At 40.3% G+C, this 21740-nt stretch overlaps 1 protein-coding gene across 10 annotated transcripts in view; it reads right to left on the reverse strand.

Annotated features, from left to right (window-relative positions):
* MTMR3 (myotubularin related protein 3) overlaps positions 1-21740 on the reverse strand; it is a 125694-nt gene that overhangs the window by 39990 nt on the left and 63964 nt on the right. For 5 of the 10 annotated variants that reach the window (XM_043901380.1, XM_043901378.1, XM_043901375.1 and 2 more), the window contains 2 exons: positions 9663-9752; positions 9151-9267 (listed from right to left, as the gene is read on the reverse strand). In XM_043901380.1, the coding sequence (XP_043757315.1) occupies positions 9151-9267; positions 9663-9752 (207 nt within the window). Of the gene's footprint in view, positions 1-3622; positions 3656-9150; positions 9268-9662; positions 9753-19943; positions 20030-21740 lie in introns of all 10 variants that reach the window. The other 5 variants (XM_043901379.1, XM_043901381.1, XM_043901377.1 and 2 more) reach the window with 2 other exon arrangements.

Consider the following 21740-nt stretch of genomic DNA (forward strand, 5'->3'; position numbering starts at 1 on the left):
CTTGTCTCCTATCCCAAATGTCAAGGTGCCTGGGCCCTTGTGTCAGCAAAGGAGCAATGTGAAAAAGACTGGAGGTCCGACAGTCGACGGAGCTGCTGGTCAGGCTCTCTGCTCAGCAAGAGAGGGACAGCTCTCACACTGGCCTAATGGGCTAGGTTTACTGTGTCTCAAAAGACAAGCTGAGGAGCCCTGCTGCCAAGGAGGGCTCAAGGTATGAGTAAGCTGGGATGGTTCTCTCCCTGCCAATCTGGTCATCTGAAACTGAAACAAGATCAGTGTAACAGCGGAGGGGGATCAGAGAAGGGAGGCAGATAGGAGGGAAAGCATCTGAAGAGGGTGATAAATCCTCAAGCTGTCGTCAGAATCCTCCTGTCCCTCAACTTTTCCTGACTCAACCCTTAACCTCAAAAATTTCCAATTTCCAAAACTTTTAAGAGAACCTGGTAAAAATTATAGCAGATACTCTCACTCGTTGAAAAAGGATATTTTTACGCTGTATCAAGCCCAATCAAAATGTGGCTCTGGGAGCTGCAAGGAGCATTCCAGCAATCCGTGTTTTGCATGAGGCGGCGGCGGCAGTCTCCTCCAGCACAGACAGAAACGAGGCAGCACTGCCTGCAGCGGGTGGCCCTGCTGCTGGCTGAGCCCCTTTCAGGAACAGGCTTCCGGCGAACCCTGCCCGACCATGCAGTTGCCAGAGTCAGCTGAGAACTCTCAGAACAAGGACGTGGAGATCGAAAAGAAGCCCTTATGATGGACATGTCGAACAAACACAAAGAAACTTGGGTAGGGATTAAAAAAGAGAAGAAAACAAAATACTGTTACTCAACTAATGGCTGAGAGTCCTACCTCAGAAGTAGAGCCTTCTAGATTTATCTACAAAATTCCCTCATAATAGGACCAGAAGTAAGAGAAAGACTAAGAACTCCTGTCTGTGTTCAGAGAAAGAAAAAGGACCTCTGGCCCTCTGTTTTTAAGTCCTTTACCCCAAGGTGCTGTTAGAAACCGGAGCTGATGCAGTTAAAGATTCTTTTAAGACCTGTACATCTAAGAAGGAAAAACAACAACGTATCAGTAGGGATAAACTGTGAAGGGGTAATAGGAGATTAAGAGATCAGAAGGGGACACTGATTTTTCCTCAGGCCGGTCCTCTGGGTATCCTGTAACAGACTCATATTAGGTTTTTTGTTTTTTAAACCTACAGTCCCCATTCTCCCCCAAAAACAAAAACAGAAAAAGAGGTGCCAGGCTGGCAGTTCAGAGGCCTGAGTTCTAATTTCAATTTTCTAAAATTTTACCAACCAAAATTCCGCCTGCTTACCGACCTCCTTGGGCAATCCTCTAGCCTTCCCACATGCCACCAGCCTTTGCTTTCCGGTGGTCCCAGCTTAGGGAGGCCCGGGCACAGGGAACGGGCAGAGCCTGGGGTGGAGTGCAAGTGAGCTTTACAGATCCACAGGCTCTCACAGCAATCACGTGCTCCATGTCCCCTCCAACACCCTACCTTATAGCTAGAAAACCTGAAAACCTACTAACATTATTACAGACGCTGGAGGGAATGGACCAGCCTGTGCTATTTTGCCACAAAGAACAAAAGTTTTACATCCCTACTATTTTGGACTAGAGCCCAAGAGCCTATGTTCAGACTTCTAAAACACAAAGATGCAACACTTCAGAGTATGCAAAACATTTGCTACCTACATGCTTCCAATATACAATTTTTCATGTATTTTAACACTGCAAACTTAAGAAAGGATAAAAATACTGGTTGCTAGTATATAGATTATAGCAAATCACAAGAAACCACCATGTGTATTCAAGTCATAGATAACAGCAAACAGATTTTAATAATCATGCAGATTATCACATGCAAGGAAGTTTAATATGCAGCAAGAACAAGGACATAAAAGAGAAACACTTGATTTTGTATCAAATGAACAGCTCCCTTTTTTCTTCCCCTTTCATCTTAATGTTACTCTTCAATGTACCCGCTGCACCCTCAAGATTGCCTTCTCTTTGAAAAAGGCAGAGCTAGTTAGCTTTTCCTCTTCATACAGTCAACCAAAATATAAAATAAGCTTCTCTACTTCTTTAAAGGCAAGTCCACTGATTCAGGTTTCTCAACTTTCATCACATATGAGGAGGGTCCTTACCATTTCTGTCACTAGACATACCCGAAAGCAAAGAAATACAGGTTCATGAGGCAGACCATTTTATAGCTCAAGAAGGTTAAGACACTCCACCAAAGCGAGCGGCAGAGTCAGGACCAGAATCCATGACTGCCTTCCAGCTCAGGGTCCTTCCGACATACGTGGTGTGCCGTTCTTCCTCTAAGACGCCCTTCCCTTTTGTGTGAGCACCACTTTAGTTTTTCTTTCACTATTAAACAGCCTCTTCACCAGGGAGCTTAAGAGGAAAACACAATGTAAACCAACATTCTACAGAGGCAATTCTGAAGTCACAATCACACCCTCCCTAAATGAGTCAGTGCTTTGCAACAGCTCATCCTCATTTTGCTCCTTTCTTCTCTGCCTTCTACTTGCCAGGCAATTCTCTCTCCCGTTACAGTGCTTTTCTCCTTATAAAACCCACCAAACTCATGCTTAAAATACATCAAACACACTTCAGTGCTGTTAATCAATTCCTCTAAAGGTCAAAAGTTATATTACATACACCAAAACTCATGAGAGCATCAATCCAAAAGAGCAGGACAGCGGCAGTTTAAGAACGTAATAGACATGCATAAGTATAAGAGAGTTGCAGTACTCGTTCCAGAGGGAATTTTATGTTATTTCCTACTGTATTTACCGTAATTCATTCTGGGTCTGAATGTGTGTGAATTACTAAGCACCAGAATTTAAAAGTGGGATAAAGTATACTTTTTAATAATAAATGCCCTTATATAGACTGAATGGGGAAGTACTAACCTTGCATACACATGGCAAATAAAAATGGCAGTAACAGAGTAAAAATAATGTAATGAGTCTTAACCTAAAATCTATATAACACACCGTGGGTTATCTGGGTTCTAACAATTTAAAAACCAGTCAGAAGAAAATGGTCACAGGTTAAAGACCCAAATTCTTTATGGCTCACTTCTGGTATTTACAACGTACTCTTCCAACATGGGTTTTCAGAAGCCTCCTCTGATTTATGAATGCTAAGGCCAAAGGGCATCGTTAACAAAAACCTTCTGATGCTTGGAGAGTAACAAAGATTTTCAATGTACAACAGTTAGGCAATGTAAAAAGTGTAGGAAATGCTAAGGAAGGTGTTTCCAGGTATACTTCCAGCTTGTTCCTAAGAAGCATTAACAGACCAGTCTAGAAATGGGAGTTTTAACGTCCTTTTAAATACTAACGTTGTCTTTACTTCTGGTTGAAATTCAGGTTACATTTTTTGAAGGTCACAATTCCATCTGCTCATGGGACTATGGGGCTTTACTCCACTCCACAAATTGTCCTCATGTACACAAAACCACTAGAACTTTCTCTAATATGAGGAAAGAGACTCATGCAGAGAGGACACACTTTGCTGACTTGCAAGGTGAGCATCTGACACTCAAAAACAGTTTGTTCCAAGCACAGGTGCAACAACCGCCTACAATTCTCATGCTACTTACTGGGATTTCAGAAGCAGCAGACTGAGAGGCTGTCTATTGAATTACACAACAAAAATCATTTTAAAATTTCATTATCTTCACTTGAACACTTACTTGTTTGTAAATTAGCTGAGCAAAGAAATATACCTATACATACGTAAAAATACAGTCTGGGAAAAGCACGGAATAGGAGCAGTTCATACCTTAAATGCTACAACTGAACCACCCTACAGAGGTTCTTTACCCTAGAAACTGGAGATTGGATACAATGTATGTGCGTTACAGTAACGATGAGGTTAAGAGAATATACGATATCAGACAGCTATTTAAAGCTTGATGGTATAAGTCATTTAAGAGTTAAATGCGTTCATTTGAAAACATACAAAATGATGCAAATTGGAGCATGCCACAATACATACTGACACATCTGGGTTTTGATGGCTGATATATGTTTGATTTAGATATAGTAACTTTTAGGGGAGGGGTCTCTTAATATGACAGATTTTACTGAAATACTCATCTGCTGAGGGAGGACCAGAATAGGAGGAGCCATTGTTTCCTGGAGTAACCACAGGTTTTAGGAGCCTAGCACTGTGATGTGATTAACTTATTTGTACAAAGAAGCCCTAGTCTCTCCCAATCTGAATTACTTAAAATCACTGCAACTACAAAATACTTTTACACAACCATTTTTCAGTGCAAAGCCATTATCTTGGGCTTTTAAAAAAAAGACAGGCAGACTCTGTGCCTTAGAGGGTTATCATGCTAAATGGAAAACACTTTTTGGTGAAGAAATTGGTCACAAGTTAAAAACAAGGGTAAATTTTCTTAAGCACTGTATCTCAATCACAGTTGGGGGACCAACAATTCCAGTAAACAATCTATCATACAGCTACTGTTAGAGAAAAAGATGATGCAGGCTTATTTACACAGAAGTATGATTTAAAAGGAGCTTTAAACCCAGAGAAGATTTTTAAATGGTCTAATATCTATTTCAAACCCATTATTAACTTCAATTCACTTAATATTTACTGAATACAATGGCACAAGTAAACACATTGGATTCTAAAGATACAAAGATGAACAAACAAAAAATTACAACATATCTGGTAAAAGTTGTTAAAGTGTGTTCAAGACACAGAAAAAGCCAGAAGAGAGGGTAATAAACTGTCAGGGAGGGAACTGGGACTGAGAAAGGCTTCACAGAAGAACATTATCACCTGAATCGGGTTTTGACAGATGAAGAAAAGTTCCTTAGGTAGGAGAAGAGAGAACTCAGAGGTGTAAGGTATGTCTGAGAGTCCAAAGAGGGTGGTTTCACTAATACAAAGGGGAGAAGGGGAAAGAGAGGGAAACAGAAAAGCCATAAAGGACCAAGGATCACATCACTCAGGGTGACACCACGTTAAGTAATTTCACTTTAGAAGTAATCAAGAAAAACTGAAGGCTTTTAGGTTGGTGAATGACATGATCCAATCCATGTGCTCTCTCCAACAGATCCTTTACCCCAATAGATCTAAAAATAGTCTCTGAAATACTTGGCCATAAACCAAAAAGCTGAGAGACAGGACTGCAGGAAAAAATGCAATGATACGAAACTACATTATCTCCACATGTAATTTAATTTTCACCAATTCTAGACATTTAAACACAAAATTAAATTGGGTAATTCTACTAAAATTGCTGTCATTATTTCCACAGTAGCTAGTAGGATCTGGCTGCTGGGATGTTATAGGAGATTCCATCCTGTCACCTCTTATCAGGGCCACTCAATTCCAAACGGACCCTTCTGAACAGTGGCACATGATATGAAAGCACAACATGTCTCTTGCCTTGATGAATCCGGTGTGTATTTTTAGCTGACAGACAGAAAACTAAGACAAGAGCTGTGATCATAGCCCAAATCTACAAGCAAGAAGAATTTAGGCCACAGTGATTCCTAGATGTAAATGCCTAACTGCACAGAGTACTAATAAACACTAAAACTATAAATGCCAACCACAAAGAAAATGTCAGCCATTTGAGTCTTGACAAGGAAAAAATATGATGAAGGAATTGGGTAACTTTTGGATGGCTGAGTAAAACAACTTTCTAAGAATCCCAAAATGAGCTCCCAAACACACTATCTGAATGAAGGGACAGTCCTAAGCTTTTGTAAGATGTCACAGGACACTCCTCTGTGGTAGACCCAAAGCACAAAGAGCCACAACACTGTTCAGTGAGGAAAAAAGAAGGCATCCGTTTGGTTAAAATACCTGAACTTTGGCATTTTTGTGCTGAAAGACAAGTTTACTGAAAAATATTAAGGATGGCAATAGTGCTAGAAGACCCAGTTCACTGAGAATACCCTTTTAATTGAAAAGGGTAAATGCACTCAAAAGTTGAGAGCTTTCCCTCTCTTCAGCAATACACAGTACATTATGCAAATAAACATTTTATTTAACATCTATACTTATACCACTAAGAAGCCGTAAGAGTCACTAAATCCTGTAACAGAAGCCTGCACTGAACTCAAAGTACATCTCATTGTTTGACGTTGCTGTTCAGTCCCTAAGTTAGGTCCAACTCTTTGCGTCCCCCCTACAGCAAGCCAGGCTTTCCTGTCCTACACTATCTCCTGGAGTTCACTCAAATTCATGTTCATGGGGCAGGTGATACTATCTAACCATCTCATGCTCTACCGCCCTCTTCTCCTTTTGCTTTCAATCTTTCCCAGCATCAGGGTCTTTTTCAACGAGTCAGCTCTTTGCCATCAGATGGCGAAAGTACTTCAGCATCAGTCCTTCCAATGAATATTCAGGGTTGACTTCCTTTAGGATGGACTGTTTTGATCTCCTTGCAGTCCAAGAGACTATCAAGAATCTTCTCCACCACCACAATTCGAAAGCATCAACTCTTCAGTGCTCAGCCTTCTTTATGGTCCTGCTCTCACATCCATACGTGACTACTGGAAAAACCATAGCTTTCACTATACAGACCTTTGTTGGAAAAGTGATGTTTCCACTTTTTAGTACGCTACTTAGGTTTGTCATACATTTCCTTCCAAGGACAAGCGTCTTTTAATTTCATGGCTGCAGTCACCATCCACAGTGATTTTAGGACGAAAATAAAATCTGTCACTGTTTCCACTTTTTCCCCTTCTGTTTGCCATGAAATGATGGGACCTGATGCCATGATCTTATTGAGTGTTGAGTTTTAAACCAGCTTTTCCACCCTCATCAAGAGGCTCTTTAGTTCCTCTTTGCTTTCTGCCATTAGAGTAGTATCATCTGCATTTCTGAGACTGTGCAATCTTGACTTCAGCTTGTGATTCACCCACCTTGGCATTTCGCATGATTACTCTGCATACAAGTTGAATGAACAGGGTGACAATATACAGACTTACCATACTCCTGTCCCAATTTTGAACCTATAAGCTGTTCCATGCAGGGTTCTAACTGTTGTTCCTTAACCCATATATATACAGGTTTCTCAGGAGACAGGTTATGGTAGTCTGGTATTCACATCTCTAAGACTTTTCCAGTTTGTTGTGATCCACACAGTCAAAGGCTTTAGCATACTCAATGAAGCAGATGTTTTTTCTAGAATTCCCTTGTTTTCTCTATGTGCTTAGTTGCCCAGGCATGTCCAACTCTTTGCAACTCCACGGACTGTAGCCCACCAGGTTCCTCGGTCCATGGGGATTCCCCAGGCAAGAATACTGGAGTGGGTTGCCATGCCATCTTCCAGGCGATCTTCCCAATCCAGGGCTTGAACCAAGGTCTCCCACACTGCAGGAGGACTCTTTACCGTTTGAGCCAGCAGGGAAGCCCTGCTTTCTCTATGATTCAACAAATGTTGACAATTTGATCTCTGGTCCTCTGCCTTTTCTAAACCCAACTTGTATATCTGGAAGTTCTCGGTTCATGTACTGAAGCCTAGCTTGAAGGACTTTGAGCATAACCTTACTAGCATACAAAATGAGCACAACTGTACTATAGCTTGGACATTCTTTGGCATTGCCCTTCTTTGGGACTGGAATGAAAATTGAGCTTTTCCAGTCCTGTGGCCATTGCTGAGTTTTCCAAATTTGCTGACATACTGAGTACAACACTTTAACTGCATCATCTTTTAGGATTTTAAACAACTCAGCTGGAATTCCATCACCTCCACTAGCTTTGTTCACAGTGATGCTTCCTAAGGCCCACTTAACTTCACATTCCAGGTTGTCTGGCTCTAGGTGATGTGACCACACCATTGTGGTTATCTGGGTGATTAAGAACTTTTTTGTATAGTTCTTTTGTGTATTCTTGCCACATCTTCTTAATCTCTTCTGTTTCTGTTAGGTTCTTACCATTTCTGTCCTTTAGCCTGTGCATCTTTGCATGAAATGTTCCCTTGATATCTCCAGTTTTCTTGAAGAGATCGCTAGTCTTTCACATTCTGTTGTTTTCCTCTACTTCTTTGTATTGTGCATTTAAGAAGGTCTCGTGTCTCCTTGCTATTCTCTGGAATTCTTCATTCAGTTAGGTAAATCTTTCCCTTTCTCCTTTGCTTTTTGCTTTTCTTCTTTCCTCAGCTATTTGTAAAGCTTCTTCAGACAACCACTTTTCCTCCTTGCATTTCTTTTTCTTTGGGGTGGTTTTGGTCACTGCCTCCTGTACAATGTTATAAACTTCTGTCTATAGATATTTGTCACTTCGACTGCACAATCATAAGGGATTTGATTTAGGAGGTGGTGCTAGGGGTAAAGAACCTGCCTGCCAATGCAGGAGAAGTAAAAGATGCAGATTCAACCCCTGGGTTGGGAAGATGCCCTGAAGAAGGAAATGGCAACCCACTCTAGTAGTCATGCCTGGAGAATCCCCTCGACAGAGGAGCCTGGTGGGCTACAGACCACAGGGTCGCTCAGAGTTGGACATGACTGAAGTGACTTAATGCATACCTGAATGGCCTAGTGGTTTTCCCTACTTTTTTCAGTTTAAGACTGAATTTTGCAATAAGGAGCTCATGATTTGAGCCACAGTCAGCTCCAAGTCTTGTTTTTGTTGACTGTACAGAGCTTCTTCATCTTCGGCTACAAAGAATATAATCAATCCAATTTTGGTATTGACCCTCTGGTGATGTCCATGAGTAAAGTCATCTCCCTGTGTTGTTGGAAAAGGGTGTTTGCTATCACCACTGTGCTTTCTTGACAAAACTGTTAGCATTTGACATTAAGGTCTAGGAAATTCTTTCAACTGATGCAGTCGGTAACTGCTAAAAATTGAGGAATAAAAGCCTACACAGTTTCTGCAGCATTGCAAATCTTAATGATACAGCATTACCAACTGCAAATCATGCAGTGTTACTAAACAATGGACACCTCAGCTGACAACTACATGTATCATTTTAAATCAAGCATAAGAGCTGCTTGCTAATGTAGTGTCCCCAGTGCTTAAATTGAGAAAAAAGCAGAGTACACAACGTTTTCATGCTAAACTCTATATAACACTCCAATGTGAGAAACGGAAGGTTTTTTCCTTCCTTTCTCCACCTGCTCTAGTGGAAGAACAGCTGACGGCACTTACGTTAACAAGAGACTCCTTGAACTTGATGTGAAGTCTGTAATTGGAAAGGGCGATGACGGCGTCCTCAGCACGGCCCACATACTCTGTGCTCTCTCCATGCAGTTCAAGGAAAGGAACCTTCAAGGGGAGGAGAAACCCTTCAGAGCTCTGAGCAGTAACGCAAAGTCCTTAAACACAGGTCAGGTGAACAGACTACACACACTCGCTCCAGACAGCACACAGATGGGCACGGGACCTGAAGAGGACGGGTGTACACCCACGAGATTCAAAACACCTAGTTATTCACATTTAAGACTAAAGAAGAAATGACACAGACATGACCACCTCAGTGGAAAAGTCTAACAGAGATGTTTTCCAGCATACATTTCTATCATGTGTGTGGTTTAGGGAAAAAATACATTTCTCTAATATGTATTCCTATATGCAGTGCATTACTTCAATCCACTGGCTCTGCGACATTGTCACTATGATGCTTAATACTTGTTTCACAATCAGAAGTGGCCTGGAATTACCTGAAGATTCTCATCCTCCCGGATCAGCTGCTTCCTGGGAAAGATCTGATTGGCTTGGATGCACTCAAGGCTGTGCCGGGTCTCTTCATCCTAGAAAAAACCCAAATGTTTAAATAATTTCAAAGCTCCTACTCTATGTTTGGTTTTTCTGCCATGTCTAGTACCATAATCACAAAATCCAGGTGCCTCTAAATGGAACACACACCACTACCAAAGAAAGTCAAAGAGGTTAAGAACATTTCTATTAAGTGCTAATAAGTTGCTAGTATATTACTTTTAAGAGAAACTAAGATCTAGTGGCTTTTTTCTCTTAAGTTATAACCTTTATTTTTAAAAGATGCATTCTGAATTATTATTATTTAAGAATGAAATGATGTGATCGATGTCTGGAATTTGACTCAAAACATTTGGAGGGGGAAGGGTAACAAGGAAGTGAATGGAGCATAAATGAAACAACTGTCCATGAGGGGACTGATACATGGAATTTTAAGTGAGAGTTCACTATATCTCAGTGTCTACTCTGGTTATATGGGAACTTTCCATAACAAAGCTGTTTTCTTTTCAATGTAAACTTAAGAACTGAATCCTCAAACTGAAAACGTGTGTGTAAACCACTACCCCTAGTTTAATCTTTGTATTACATATTTATTTCTATTAAGACAATCTCAAAAGATAATAAATTATAATCTAAATGGCACTTGAACTAATCATAATTTACATAAAAACAGTCTTTTACATTATAAATTTGCATGATATTCAAAGATCAGGGGGAAAACCAATCTATTGGAAAGTCCAGGGGTAAATTATGATGAAATCTATTTACACAGCAAATTTTATAAGGGCAATAGCAATTTTAAACATAAAACCAAAAAAAAAAAAAACATAAAACCTAATAGTATGGTTCTCAAAATGTGATCTGCAGATTCTGAGACCCTTTCAAGGCCTCTATGAGGTCAAAACCACAGTCACAATACTACTAAGACTTTCTTTTAATACTAAGCCTTTTTTTCTCTGCATTGACATTTGTACAAACAGCACAGAGAGACTCAGTGAGTAAACCTGCTGGTCCCTTAGTATAATCTAGCAGTGGCACTTTGAATGTACTTGGTAACAAGTAAGAGAAAAACGATCAATTTTATTACATTCTGATCCTTAAGTCTTTTTCTTTTTTTTGTTTTTAAAGAAGAAATAGAGACTTCCCTGGTGGTCCAGTGGTTGAGACTCTAAACTCCCAATGGAGGGAGCATGGTTTCAATCCCTGGTTGGGGAACTAAGCTCCCACATGCTGCATGTCCAATAAATATATAAAATAAAATATTAAAAAATAAAGAGGAAATACCCATGAAAGCCTTTTGCTGCACACTGAAGTGTTATGGTTGTCTCAATGTAAAGCACCTGTGCAACTGTTTCAGTTACAAGCTGAACTAGCAACTTCTTTTGCAAATGAATGAGCACCATTTGCAACTGAAAAGAACAACTGACTATGGTAATTTGGACTTCAGTAGATCTTTTGACATAAGTTACCAGTGATGAAGTTTTAATGAGAAAATTTCAATTTTGGAAAGTCTATCATCTGCCACAAGGAACTTTACAGCTTTCCAGTACCAAATACTTTTCTGATATGACCAGTGGCAATACTACCAAGTGTGATTTTTAAAAGAAATTTTACTGCAAAATTTGTCTACCTTTGGAAGACCTGCATTCCTAATTTTCTCACTATTCATTATTTTCAAAATGACCCGTTCATGATGTTACAAAATCATGCATGGATAAAAGATCCATTTAAAGTGCAAGACAACTGATGGTTTTAACATAATACAAAGTTCACTGACATGGCTTCAAATTCCACACTGCAACTAACCTTCAAAGAACTAACACTTGTCAAGTTTTGATGTGTAATAGAAGAATACAGACAACTACCTGGAAAAACTTAAAGTACTCTTTCATTTAACTTCTGAGTAAGGCTGGATTTACTTCATTTATTTCAAAAAATACACTGTAACAAATTGGATGCAGATGTAGATATGAGAACCTAGCTATCATCTATTAAGCCAAGTATTTTTTTAAAAACTGTAAAAATGTAAAACAATGTCACTCTTTTACATTAATTATTGCTGGATAAGAAAAACATTACTTTTCATTAAAAATGTTACGAGAAATTGGTATTGTTACTTTTAAAATGAATTTATGAACATTTTAAGGGTTTCTCAGCTTTGACTTCTAAATCAAATCCCTTACGATTATACAGTGGAAGTAACAAATAGATTCAAGGGATCAGATCTGATAGAGTGCCTGAAGAACTAAGGACGGAGGTTCATGACACTGTACAGAAGACAGTGATCAAGACCATCCCCAAGAAAAAGAAATGCAAAAGGGCAAAATGGTTGTCTAAGGAAGCCTTACAAATAGCTATGAAAAGAAAAGCAGTGAAAGGCAAAGGAGAAAAGGAAAGATATGCCCATCTGAACGCAGAGTTCCAAAGAATAGCAAGGAAAAAGATAAGAAAGCCTGCCTCAGTGATCAACACAAAGAAACAGAGGAAAACAATAGAATGGTAAAGACTAGAGATCTCTTCAGGAAAATTAGAGATACCAAGAGAATTTTTCACACAAAGATGGGCAATTAGGGACAGAAACTGACAATGAAGGACAGAAAAGGTATGGACCTAACAGAAGCAGAAGATACTAAGAAGAGGTGGCAAGAATATACAGAAGAACTATACAAAAAAGATCTTCACGATCCAGATAATCACGATTATGTGATCACAACCGTAGAGCCAGACATTCTGAAATGCAAAGTCAAGTGGCCCTTAGGAAGCATCGCTAGGAACAAAGCTAATGGAGGCGATGGAATTCCAGCTGAGCTATTTCAAATCCTAAAAGATCGATGCTATGAAAGTGCTGCACTCAATATGCCAGCAAATTTGGAAAACTCAGCAGTGGCCACAGGATTGGAAAAGGTCAGTTTTCATTCCAATCCCAAAGAAAGTCAATGCCAAAGAATGCTCAAACTATTGCACAACTGCACTCATCTCACACGTTAATAAAGTAATGCTCAAAATTCTCCAAGTCAGTGAACCGTGAACTTCCAGATGTTAGGTTTTAGAAAAGACAGAGGAACCAGAGATCAAATTGCCAACGTCGAAAAAGCAAGTGAGTTCGAGAAAAACATCTACTTCTGCTTTATTGACTATGCCAAAGCCTCTGACTGTGTGGATCACAATAAACTGTGGAAAATTCTTCAAGAGATGGGAATACCAGACCACATTACCTGCCTCCTGAGAAATCTGTATGCATGTCAAGAAGCTACAGTTAGAACTGGACATGGACAACAGACTGGTTCCAAATCAGGAAAGGAGTACATCAAGGCTGTATGCTGTCACCCTGCTTATTTAACTTATATGCAGAGTACATCATGGGAAGTGCTGGGCTGGACGAAGCACAAGCTGAAATCAAGACTGCCGGGAGAAATATCAATTACCTCAGATATGCAGATGACACCACTCTTATGGCAGAAAGTGAAGAAGAACTAAAGAGGCTCTTGATGAAAGTGAAAGAGGAAGAAAAAAAAAAAAAAAAGAAAGAAAGTGAAAGAGGAGAGTGCAAAAGTTGGCTTAAAGCTCAACATTCAGAAAACGAAGATCATGGCATCCGGTCCCATCACTTCATGGCAAAGAGACGGGGAAACAGTGACAGGTTTTATTTTCTTGGGCTCCAAAATCACTGCAGATGGTGACTGCAGCCATGAAATTAAAAGACACTTACTCCTTGAAAGAAAAGTAATGACCAACCTAGACAGCATATTAAAAAGCAGAGACGTTACTTTGCCAACAAAGGTCCATCTAGTCAAAGCTGTGGTTTTTCCAGTAGTCACATATGGATTGTGACAGTTGGACTATAAACAAAGCTGAGTGCCGAAGAATTGATGGTTTTGGACTGTGGTGCTGGAGAAGACTCCGGAGAGTCCCGTGGACTGCAGGGAGATCCAGCCAGTCCACCCTGAAGGAGACCAGTCCTGAACATTCGCTGCAAGGACTGAGGCTGAAGCTGAAACTCCTACACTTTGGCCACCGGATGCAAAGAACTGACTCATTGGAAAAGACCCTGATGCTGGGAAAGATTGAAGGTAGGAGAAGAAGGGGACAAGAGAGGATGAGATGACTGGATAACATTACTGACTCAACGGACATGAGTTTGAGTAAACTCTGGGAGTTGGTGATGGACAGGGAGGCCTAGCATGCTGCAGTCCATGGGGTTGCAATGAGTTGGACATAACTGAGCGACTGAACTGAACTGATAGTTAACTACAGACAGAAACACCCTACATACACAAAAGCTCTTCGGGGTCCTCAAGAAATCAAGAATGTAAAAAGAGGTCCTCAGACCAAAGACTTTGAGAATTGCTGCTCCTCTATATTCTACTACCAAACACATTCATCCTTCAGTATCTGAGGGGGGACTGGTTCCAGGATACACACCTCTCCCATGGACACTCAAATCCCTATCATAAACAGGTTTATAGTATTTAATGGGCTTTCCTGGTGGCTCAAATGATAAAGAATCTGCCTGCAATGCAGAAGACCCAGGTTCGATCCCTGGGCTGGGAAGATCCTCTGGAGAAGGAAATGGCTACCCACTTCAGTATTCTTGCTTGGAGAATTTCATGGACCCAGGAGCCTGGCCAGCTACAGTCCATGGGGCCACAAAGAGTCAGACACGACTGAGCAACTAACACTTTCACTTTCATATAGTGTTGGGGTCCTTTAATGGCCTGAAACCTGATGGTCCAGAGTAGATGATGAGAAAGTGAAAGAAGGAAAGAGGCTAATATTCCCAGCATTATGTTAGGGGAAGCACGCTGATTGAAACCGCCCACCCTGGCCAGGCACCATAGTAACCGTTTGCATGAGCTGTTTTACAACAGTAGGTCCTGGTAAGGAATAGGGAACTAATAAGTCTCCACCAACCACAAGAGTTCAGGAAAGGTCAAAAGGAGACACCACCTGTCCGACCACCTCCCAGAATCCTTCTCTCTGGCATCCATCTTGGCTGAACAAGGCGTGCACCACCAGGAAGGACCCTGAGTCAGAATGATTGGCTAAAGACAACCCAGAAACTAATCCCATCACCATAAACCCCGAGACTGCCAGCCATGTGACAGAGCAGTCCTCCTGGTCCCCTTACCCTACTGCTCTCCACCTGGGTGCCCTTTCCCAATAAAATTTCTTGCTTTGCCAGCACATGTGTTTCCTCAGACAATCCATTTCCAAGTGTTAGACAAGAGCCCAGTTTTGAGCCCTGGAAGGGGTCCCCCTTCCTGCAACAGTTAAGCAGCCAGCTTTTGCGTTCCAAGGAATGAGCCAGAAAGAGAGAGAGAGAGACAGACAGACAGACAGACAGACAGACACGGGGACCCAAGCTCTGATGGAGCAAAGGTGTTTTAATCAACATGGTGTAGGCATATATACTGTCTTACAAGGTAGTTATTCTCAGCAAAGATAAAGATTAAAATTCCAGACTTACAAAACATAAGGTGATCCATATTAAAGATAGAGAATTGTAAACAATCACTTTTACCGTATGGTTCATAAGAAGGAAGAGGGTACTTATCACTGCATTGAAAAACTAACAAAGGAAATGCCTGGATTCCTCAGCCCGGGAGAGGGTATCTGCACATACTCCATGACCATCGCCAATCATGCGTGAAGCCTGTCACTAAGTAAATGCTCCCTGACAACACAGTATCTGCACATACTCCATGACCATCGCAGATCACACGTGAAGCCTGTCACTAAGTAAATGCTCCCTGACAATACAGTATCTGCACATACTCCATGACCATCGCCGATCACGCGTGAAGCCTGTCACTACGTAAATGCTCCCTGACAACACAGTATCTGCACATACTCCACGACCATCGCAGATCACGCGTGAAGCCTGTCACTAAGTAAATGCTGCGTAAGAGAGCTGCTGGTGCACATCACAACCACGTTAGTCACGTCGCGTCCCTGAGGCTGCTACGTATTCACCATCATTGTCAAAAAGCATAGCTGAGAATCATAATTTCAAAAGCAAAAGTATAAAAATCTATTCAGTTATTTATACTATAGCAATAAATAAATTAACAGTTTAATGAAGTTGGTGCGTTTTAGTCAGGTTGATATGATGTGGCTTGGAGCCTCCAAAAATAAAACTACCTAGAGTGAACAAAGAATGGCTCCACTCCTGTACACCAAAATATCTTGTTAGATGTAGAGTTCTGAGTCAGTCAGTTCCATTTTATTCCATTCCACTCATGTCCTCTGAAGTCAATGATGTGGTGAAGGAACAGGGACACACTCATTATTTGAAAGGAACTCATTTTCTCTATAAATGTTAGAATTGGTTAAAAAGGCAAAAAGCTATTTCCATTCTTAAGAGAAAGTTCTTGACTTAAAGAACACCAAGTATTTACACTCAGAACTAAAGAGAAACGATAGGAAAAACCTTGGATTTAGGACTATTTTTCTCAAAAACCAACAGAGGATAGGCAGGAAAAGTGAGAAATACTGGGGGGCGGGGAAGCCTTTTAAAAATTATCACATAAAAGTACACTGTAAACACGCTTACTCAGCATCACATTAACTTTTTAAACTCACCTAAACACATAAGGGGGCTTTCCTGGTTGCTCAGAGGTAAAGCACCCTCTTGCCTATGTAGGAGACACAGGTTCAATCCCTAGGTCGCAAGATCCCCAGGAGTAGGAAATGGCAACCCACTCCAGTATTCTCACCTGGGAAATCCCATGGACAGAGGAGCAGGGCAGGCTTCAGTTGATGGAGTCACAAAGAGTTGGACAAGATTTAGCAACTAAACAACTACAACAGAACACTTTTATTCTCTTAAAGATCATTTCACAGATCATTGTTTAAGTGATTCCCTAACTAGATTTTTACTGACCTATAAATAGTGTAGAATTAAAATAATATAGCACGCTTTAAAAAAAAAAAAAAAAAAAACCTAGAGAAGCTATTTACCAATTCATTTTTGCTGGCATATTCACTTGCATGCTAATTCAGGCCAATGTATATAACCTACATAATTACTGAAAACTGAAACTGGAACGAACGACTTTTCAACAAATGAGAATTTGGCCAGCAAGACAAGAACATAAAGAATTTTTTACAGTCAAATAAAAGATAAGCTCTTTTTATAAGACTGTCCCAGTACACATTACATGTACGGCTTCTGAAATGATTCTCCCCCTTGTATATAAAAATGGCTTTAATTCCTAAGGATTAAAATAGACTAATCCTAATCCTGAGAGTTGAACTATCAAGAAAGTTGAGTGCTGAAGAATTGATGCTTTTACACTGTGGTGTTGGAGAAGACTCTTGAGAGTCCCTTGGACAGCAAGGAGATCCAACCAGTCCATCCTAAAGGAAATCAGTCCTGAATATTCATTGGAAGGTCTGATGCCGAAGCTGAAACTCCAATACTTTGGCCACCTGATGCGAAGAACTGACTCATCTGAAAAGACCCTGATGCCGGGAAAGATTGAAGGCAGGAGGAGAAGGGGACGACAGAAGATGAGATGGTTGGAGGTCATCACCGACTCAATGGACAGGAGTTTGAGTAAACTCTGGGAGTTGGTGATGGACAGGGAGGCCTGGCGTGCTGCAGTCCATGGGGTCACAAAGAGTCGGACACAACTAAGTGAATGAACTGAACTGAACTGATAGACTATTTATTGACTTTGCAAGAAGAATGGTAAAAATATTACTTAGCTAAACATAAGCTGAATCAACTGCCTAATTTATTATGGTTACTGAGTTTCATAGGGAAAAGGGAGGCCAAATTTGAGATGGCTGATGGAGAAGAGCTGGAAGGAGACAAAGGCAAGGAAGAGAAAAAGTCTGACAAGTGTTAGCCTGTTAAGAGCCTTGAAAACAAATTTCTCCTGGCTGGCTACAAGCAGTAGTTTACTAGGACAAGAGAAAGAGAATATAATCCACATGGTCAATTTCCTGATATCACTGAGGAACACCGGGAATGGTCAGATCTCATACTTTTTAATCCCCACCAGCTCCATGTGGGGTCACTATAAAATCTTGAAAACAGATCAGTCACCACAATTCCAGGCTAACTTCTGCTGCCTGGTAAACTATGCAGGTAACAGAAGTCAGTCTATAAGTCAGGGGGAAGTCAACATTAAACGTAAGTATTTAAAGAACATAGGGAGTAGAGGCTAACCAGTGGAAGTGTCTATAAACTAAATTTATATATAAATGCTGCATGATTTTTTTAAAAAAATTACTCGTTAGAGTCACATATGTGTATAAATATTTAAATGACAAATGTAAAAGTTAACAGTGATTATCAGTCTTATTGTCAATTTTAGTTACCATTCTTAAGACTGGCATTAAAAGTCATCAAAAATAAAAATTTCTGTTGATATAATGTTTGTGATTTCTTTCAACAAAATCCAAAGAGGTGGGGGTGGGGAGTCAGAAGAAACAAGTGTGGTCATGAACTGATTACTGCATCTGGCTGATGCCTATGTGGGGCTTATGAGAGTTCATCACACTATTTTCAATTTGCATAGGCTTGAGATCTTCCATTATGAAACATAAAAACATTTTCCTAATGCTTAACCTCCCCAAAAGATCTCAACCTCATTCAAGAATTTTTTAAAAGTATGAAAGGATGATATTCAAGAAAAACCAGTGCTTCAGAATTCTCTACACAGAAAAATAAGGATTAAGAACATGTAATCAAAATGCTAAAACAGAAAATATTAATTAATACTACTTAAACCAATGGTTCAACAATTTGCAAAGTGTTAGGTAGCTAGTAAAAAACCATTAGGAGTCCAACGAGTCAACAAGGAAAAATGTTTAATTCATTTAGTGAAATAAGCAAAACAGAAATTTAATTATGTTTTAATTCCAACTACACGAACTATAATATACATAGGCACATAAACTAGTTAGAAAGGAATACAACTATGGGCTTTGGTGGAAGAATTATAAATGAGTACTTCTAAAAACTTATTATAAAGCTGCTTAATAAAAGATTTTTTTTTAAGACACATGGTCACACTGGCTCCCTGAACACTGTGTGCAAACACGCACGCACACGCACACACACCCATCTCCAGAGCACACCGGGAAGCCTGTCTGCAGGCACCAGAGCCGCCGGCAGCACCGAGCAAGGGCCACGCCGCTGTGGCTGTGCGGGATGAGGGAAGGACATTTCAGTACACAACAGAGCTGCTTTCATAAGCCCATCACTTGCGATTCACTAGCACTGGCATACATATCACATAAATAATAGGCAAACACTTTTTCAATTCATTAAAAACTCATGAAAACCAATAAAATAATACAGTATAAAGAAAAGCTCGTCAGTACTTGGGTATAGGATACATCAGAAAACCTTTGTGCCCATAAACTAAGAAAAAAACTGGCAAAGATTAAAGATGACAGCAGTTACCTTTCTCATTTTAATGACACTTCTATACAACTAGTGTTTTTGGTTTTAGTTTGTTTTTAATTTTGAATGGCATTTCCCATGTTCCTAATGATGCTTGAAATTAACATGGCCTTTTCAATTCCTTCTTTGTGCGCCAGCATGAAACAGTTTGGATCTAGCAAATATCACCAAGGTAGAAGCAGGACAATACTACAGAGGACCGTTTCTTTCTTAAGCCTTGAAGCACTGTTTACATATTTTCAGGACTGACAGAAATGGGGCTGGCTCACTGCTCCCGCTTCTCTGCCTAAAGTGGGTCCTAAACGGCCCACGAGTCACTGAAAGACACTCAAATTTAAGTCACAGGTGCAGGCAGGGGTTGTGCAGAGCTACCTCATCTTCTCTGGGATAAAAACAATGCTAAAGAGGAAAAACAGGGAAGACAGGGGGCTGCTTTCATCCAGAAAGGTAAATTCATAAAGAATATGGTCTACAACGCAACACATACACACAGAGAAAAGCTTCTTACTGTATCTTCCTTCCCAGAAAAGAAATAAGAAACCTGAAGTCCAAGGAACATTTGGTCTTGAATCTATTTACACTACCTGACTAAAAAGAGAGAATATCTAACTCACACGATTAAAGTGAATAGAAGCAAAACTGCTCTAAGACACTAGAATACTCAAATTATTACTAGTGATACTAAATAAAAAATAAAAGAAAACAGACAAGAGAGTTCTGAGGACGGGTAACTATAAACTTACTAGTATTCACTTAACTGTCAAGACAGAGTTCAAGTCCCATTGTCTTGTTATTTCTTTGTACTTACCATGACAGGAGGCCCAGATTAGGAGGAGAGATCTCCGTCCCTTCTTCAGTATCTTGGCAAGCCTTTTCTTTCCTTTATGCCTGGAACTTGGCAGGGGGGAAAGGACAAAATTGGTAATTTTCCCATGTGCGTGCTAAGTTGCTTCACTCATGTCTGACTCTGTGCAATCCTACGGACTGTAGCCCACCAGGCTCCTCTGCCCATGGGATTCTCCAGGCAAGAATACTGGAGGGGGTTGCCATGCCTTCCTCCAGGGGATGGTCCCAACCCAGAGATCGAGCCAGCATCTTGTGCATCTCCTCCATTGGTGGGGGGTTCTTTGCCACTAGCGCTACCTGGGAAGCGCGATTTCCCATTTGGCCATACCCTAATTAAAGGAACTGCATATACAAGGACCTAAAGACTTGACCAGAGTCAGCCAAGAAAAAGCTGAGAATCACCCAGCCAATCCACTAGTCAAATCTAAACTCCTTTAAAGGATTGTGAAAATCATCCTGACTGTAACCTATTTGAGCAAAAAAAGTTGCAAAGGCTCATGCTCCTAAAGTTGACAGTAATATGAAAACTATTATAAACCTTAGATGAAAATAATAAAGCAATAATTAAAACCAACCTGCAAATGCAAATACAGTATAACAACAATATAATTCTTACAGTATTATATAGCATGTTTTTGTAAATTCTGTAAATTCAAAATGGATCTCCCCATCGGTGGGAAGCAAACTGATTTAGTAAACAAAACATGAAAGAAAAAAGCATTTTACCCCAATATCCTATGCTCAGTGAAAATCCAAACTGTGCTAATACCTTTACCTGGTTTTCAGGAACAACTATAATAGTGGGGGAGGAATACCTAACAAGAAACTCAGGCTAGTAAGAACACTATCACTTTAATAAGTAGCTTTCTAAAAAAATACATATATATAAAATAGATACATTACATGCAAAGCCAGCATTTCTAGTTCACTAAACTTCTACAAATACAGCATATTTTTGGAGGTCTGGGATTCAATATCCAAAGCAAATGCTTTATCATCAATGAAAGTGAGGGAACAGAGGCCATCAAAGAAGTAGCAGGGCCCAGAGCCTTGTGCAGTTGTGATCGGAAGTATGGTATGAGGTGAGGTAAAGGATGGCTCTGGCTGCAGGGTGGGAACAGACTAGACTGAAACTGCTCTCATCTCACACGCTAGTACAGTAATGCCCAAAATTCTCCAAGCCAGGCTTCAGCAATATGTGAACCATGAACTTCCAGATGTTCAAGCTGGTTTTAGAAAAGGCAGAGGAACCGGAGATCAAATTGCCAATGTCCGCTGGATCATCAAAAAAGCAAGAGAGTTCCAGAAAAACATCTATTTCTGCTTTATTGACTACACCAAAGCCTTCGACTGTGTGGACCACAATAAACTGTGGAAAATTCTGAAAGAGATGGGAATACCAGACCACCTGACCTGCCTCTTGAGAAACCTGTATGCAGGTCAGGAAGCAACAGTTAGAACTGGACATGGAACAACAGGCTGGTTCCAAATAGGAAAAGGAGTACGTCAAGGCTGTATATTGTCACCCTGCTTATTTAACTTATATGCAGAGTGCATCATGAGAAACGCTCGGCTGGAGGAAGCACAAGCTGGAATCAAGATTGCCGGGAGAAATATCAATTACCTCAGATATGCAGATGACACCACCCTTATGGCAGAAAGTGAAGAACTACAAAAGAGCCTCTAGATGAAAGTGAAAGAGGAGAGTGAAAAAGTTGGCTTAAAGCTCAACATTCAGAAAACTAATATCATGGCATCC

Source organism: Cervus elaphus, chromosome 5 (assembly GCF_910594005.1).
Source record: "Cervus elaphus chromosome 5, mCerEla1.1, whole genome shotgun sequence".
Lineage (NCBI taxonomy): Eukaryota > Metazoa > Chordata > Mammalia > Artiodactyla > Cervidae > Cervus > Cervus elaphus.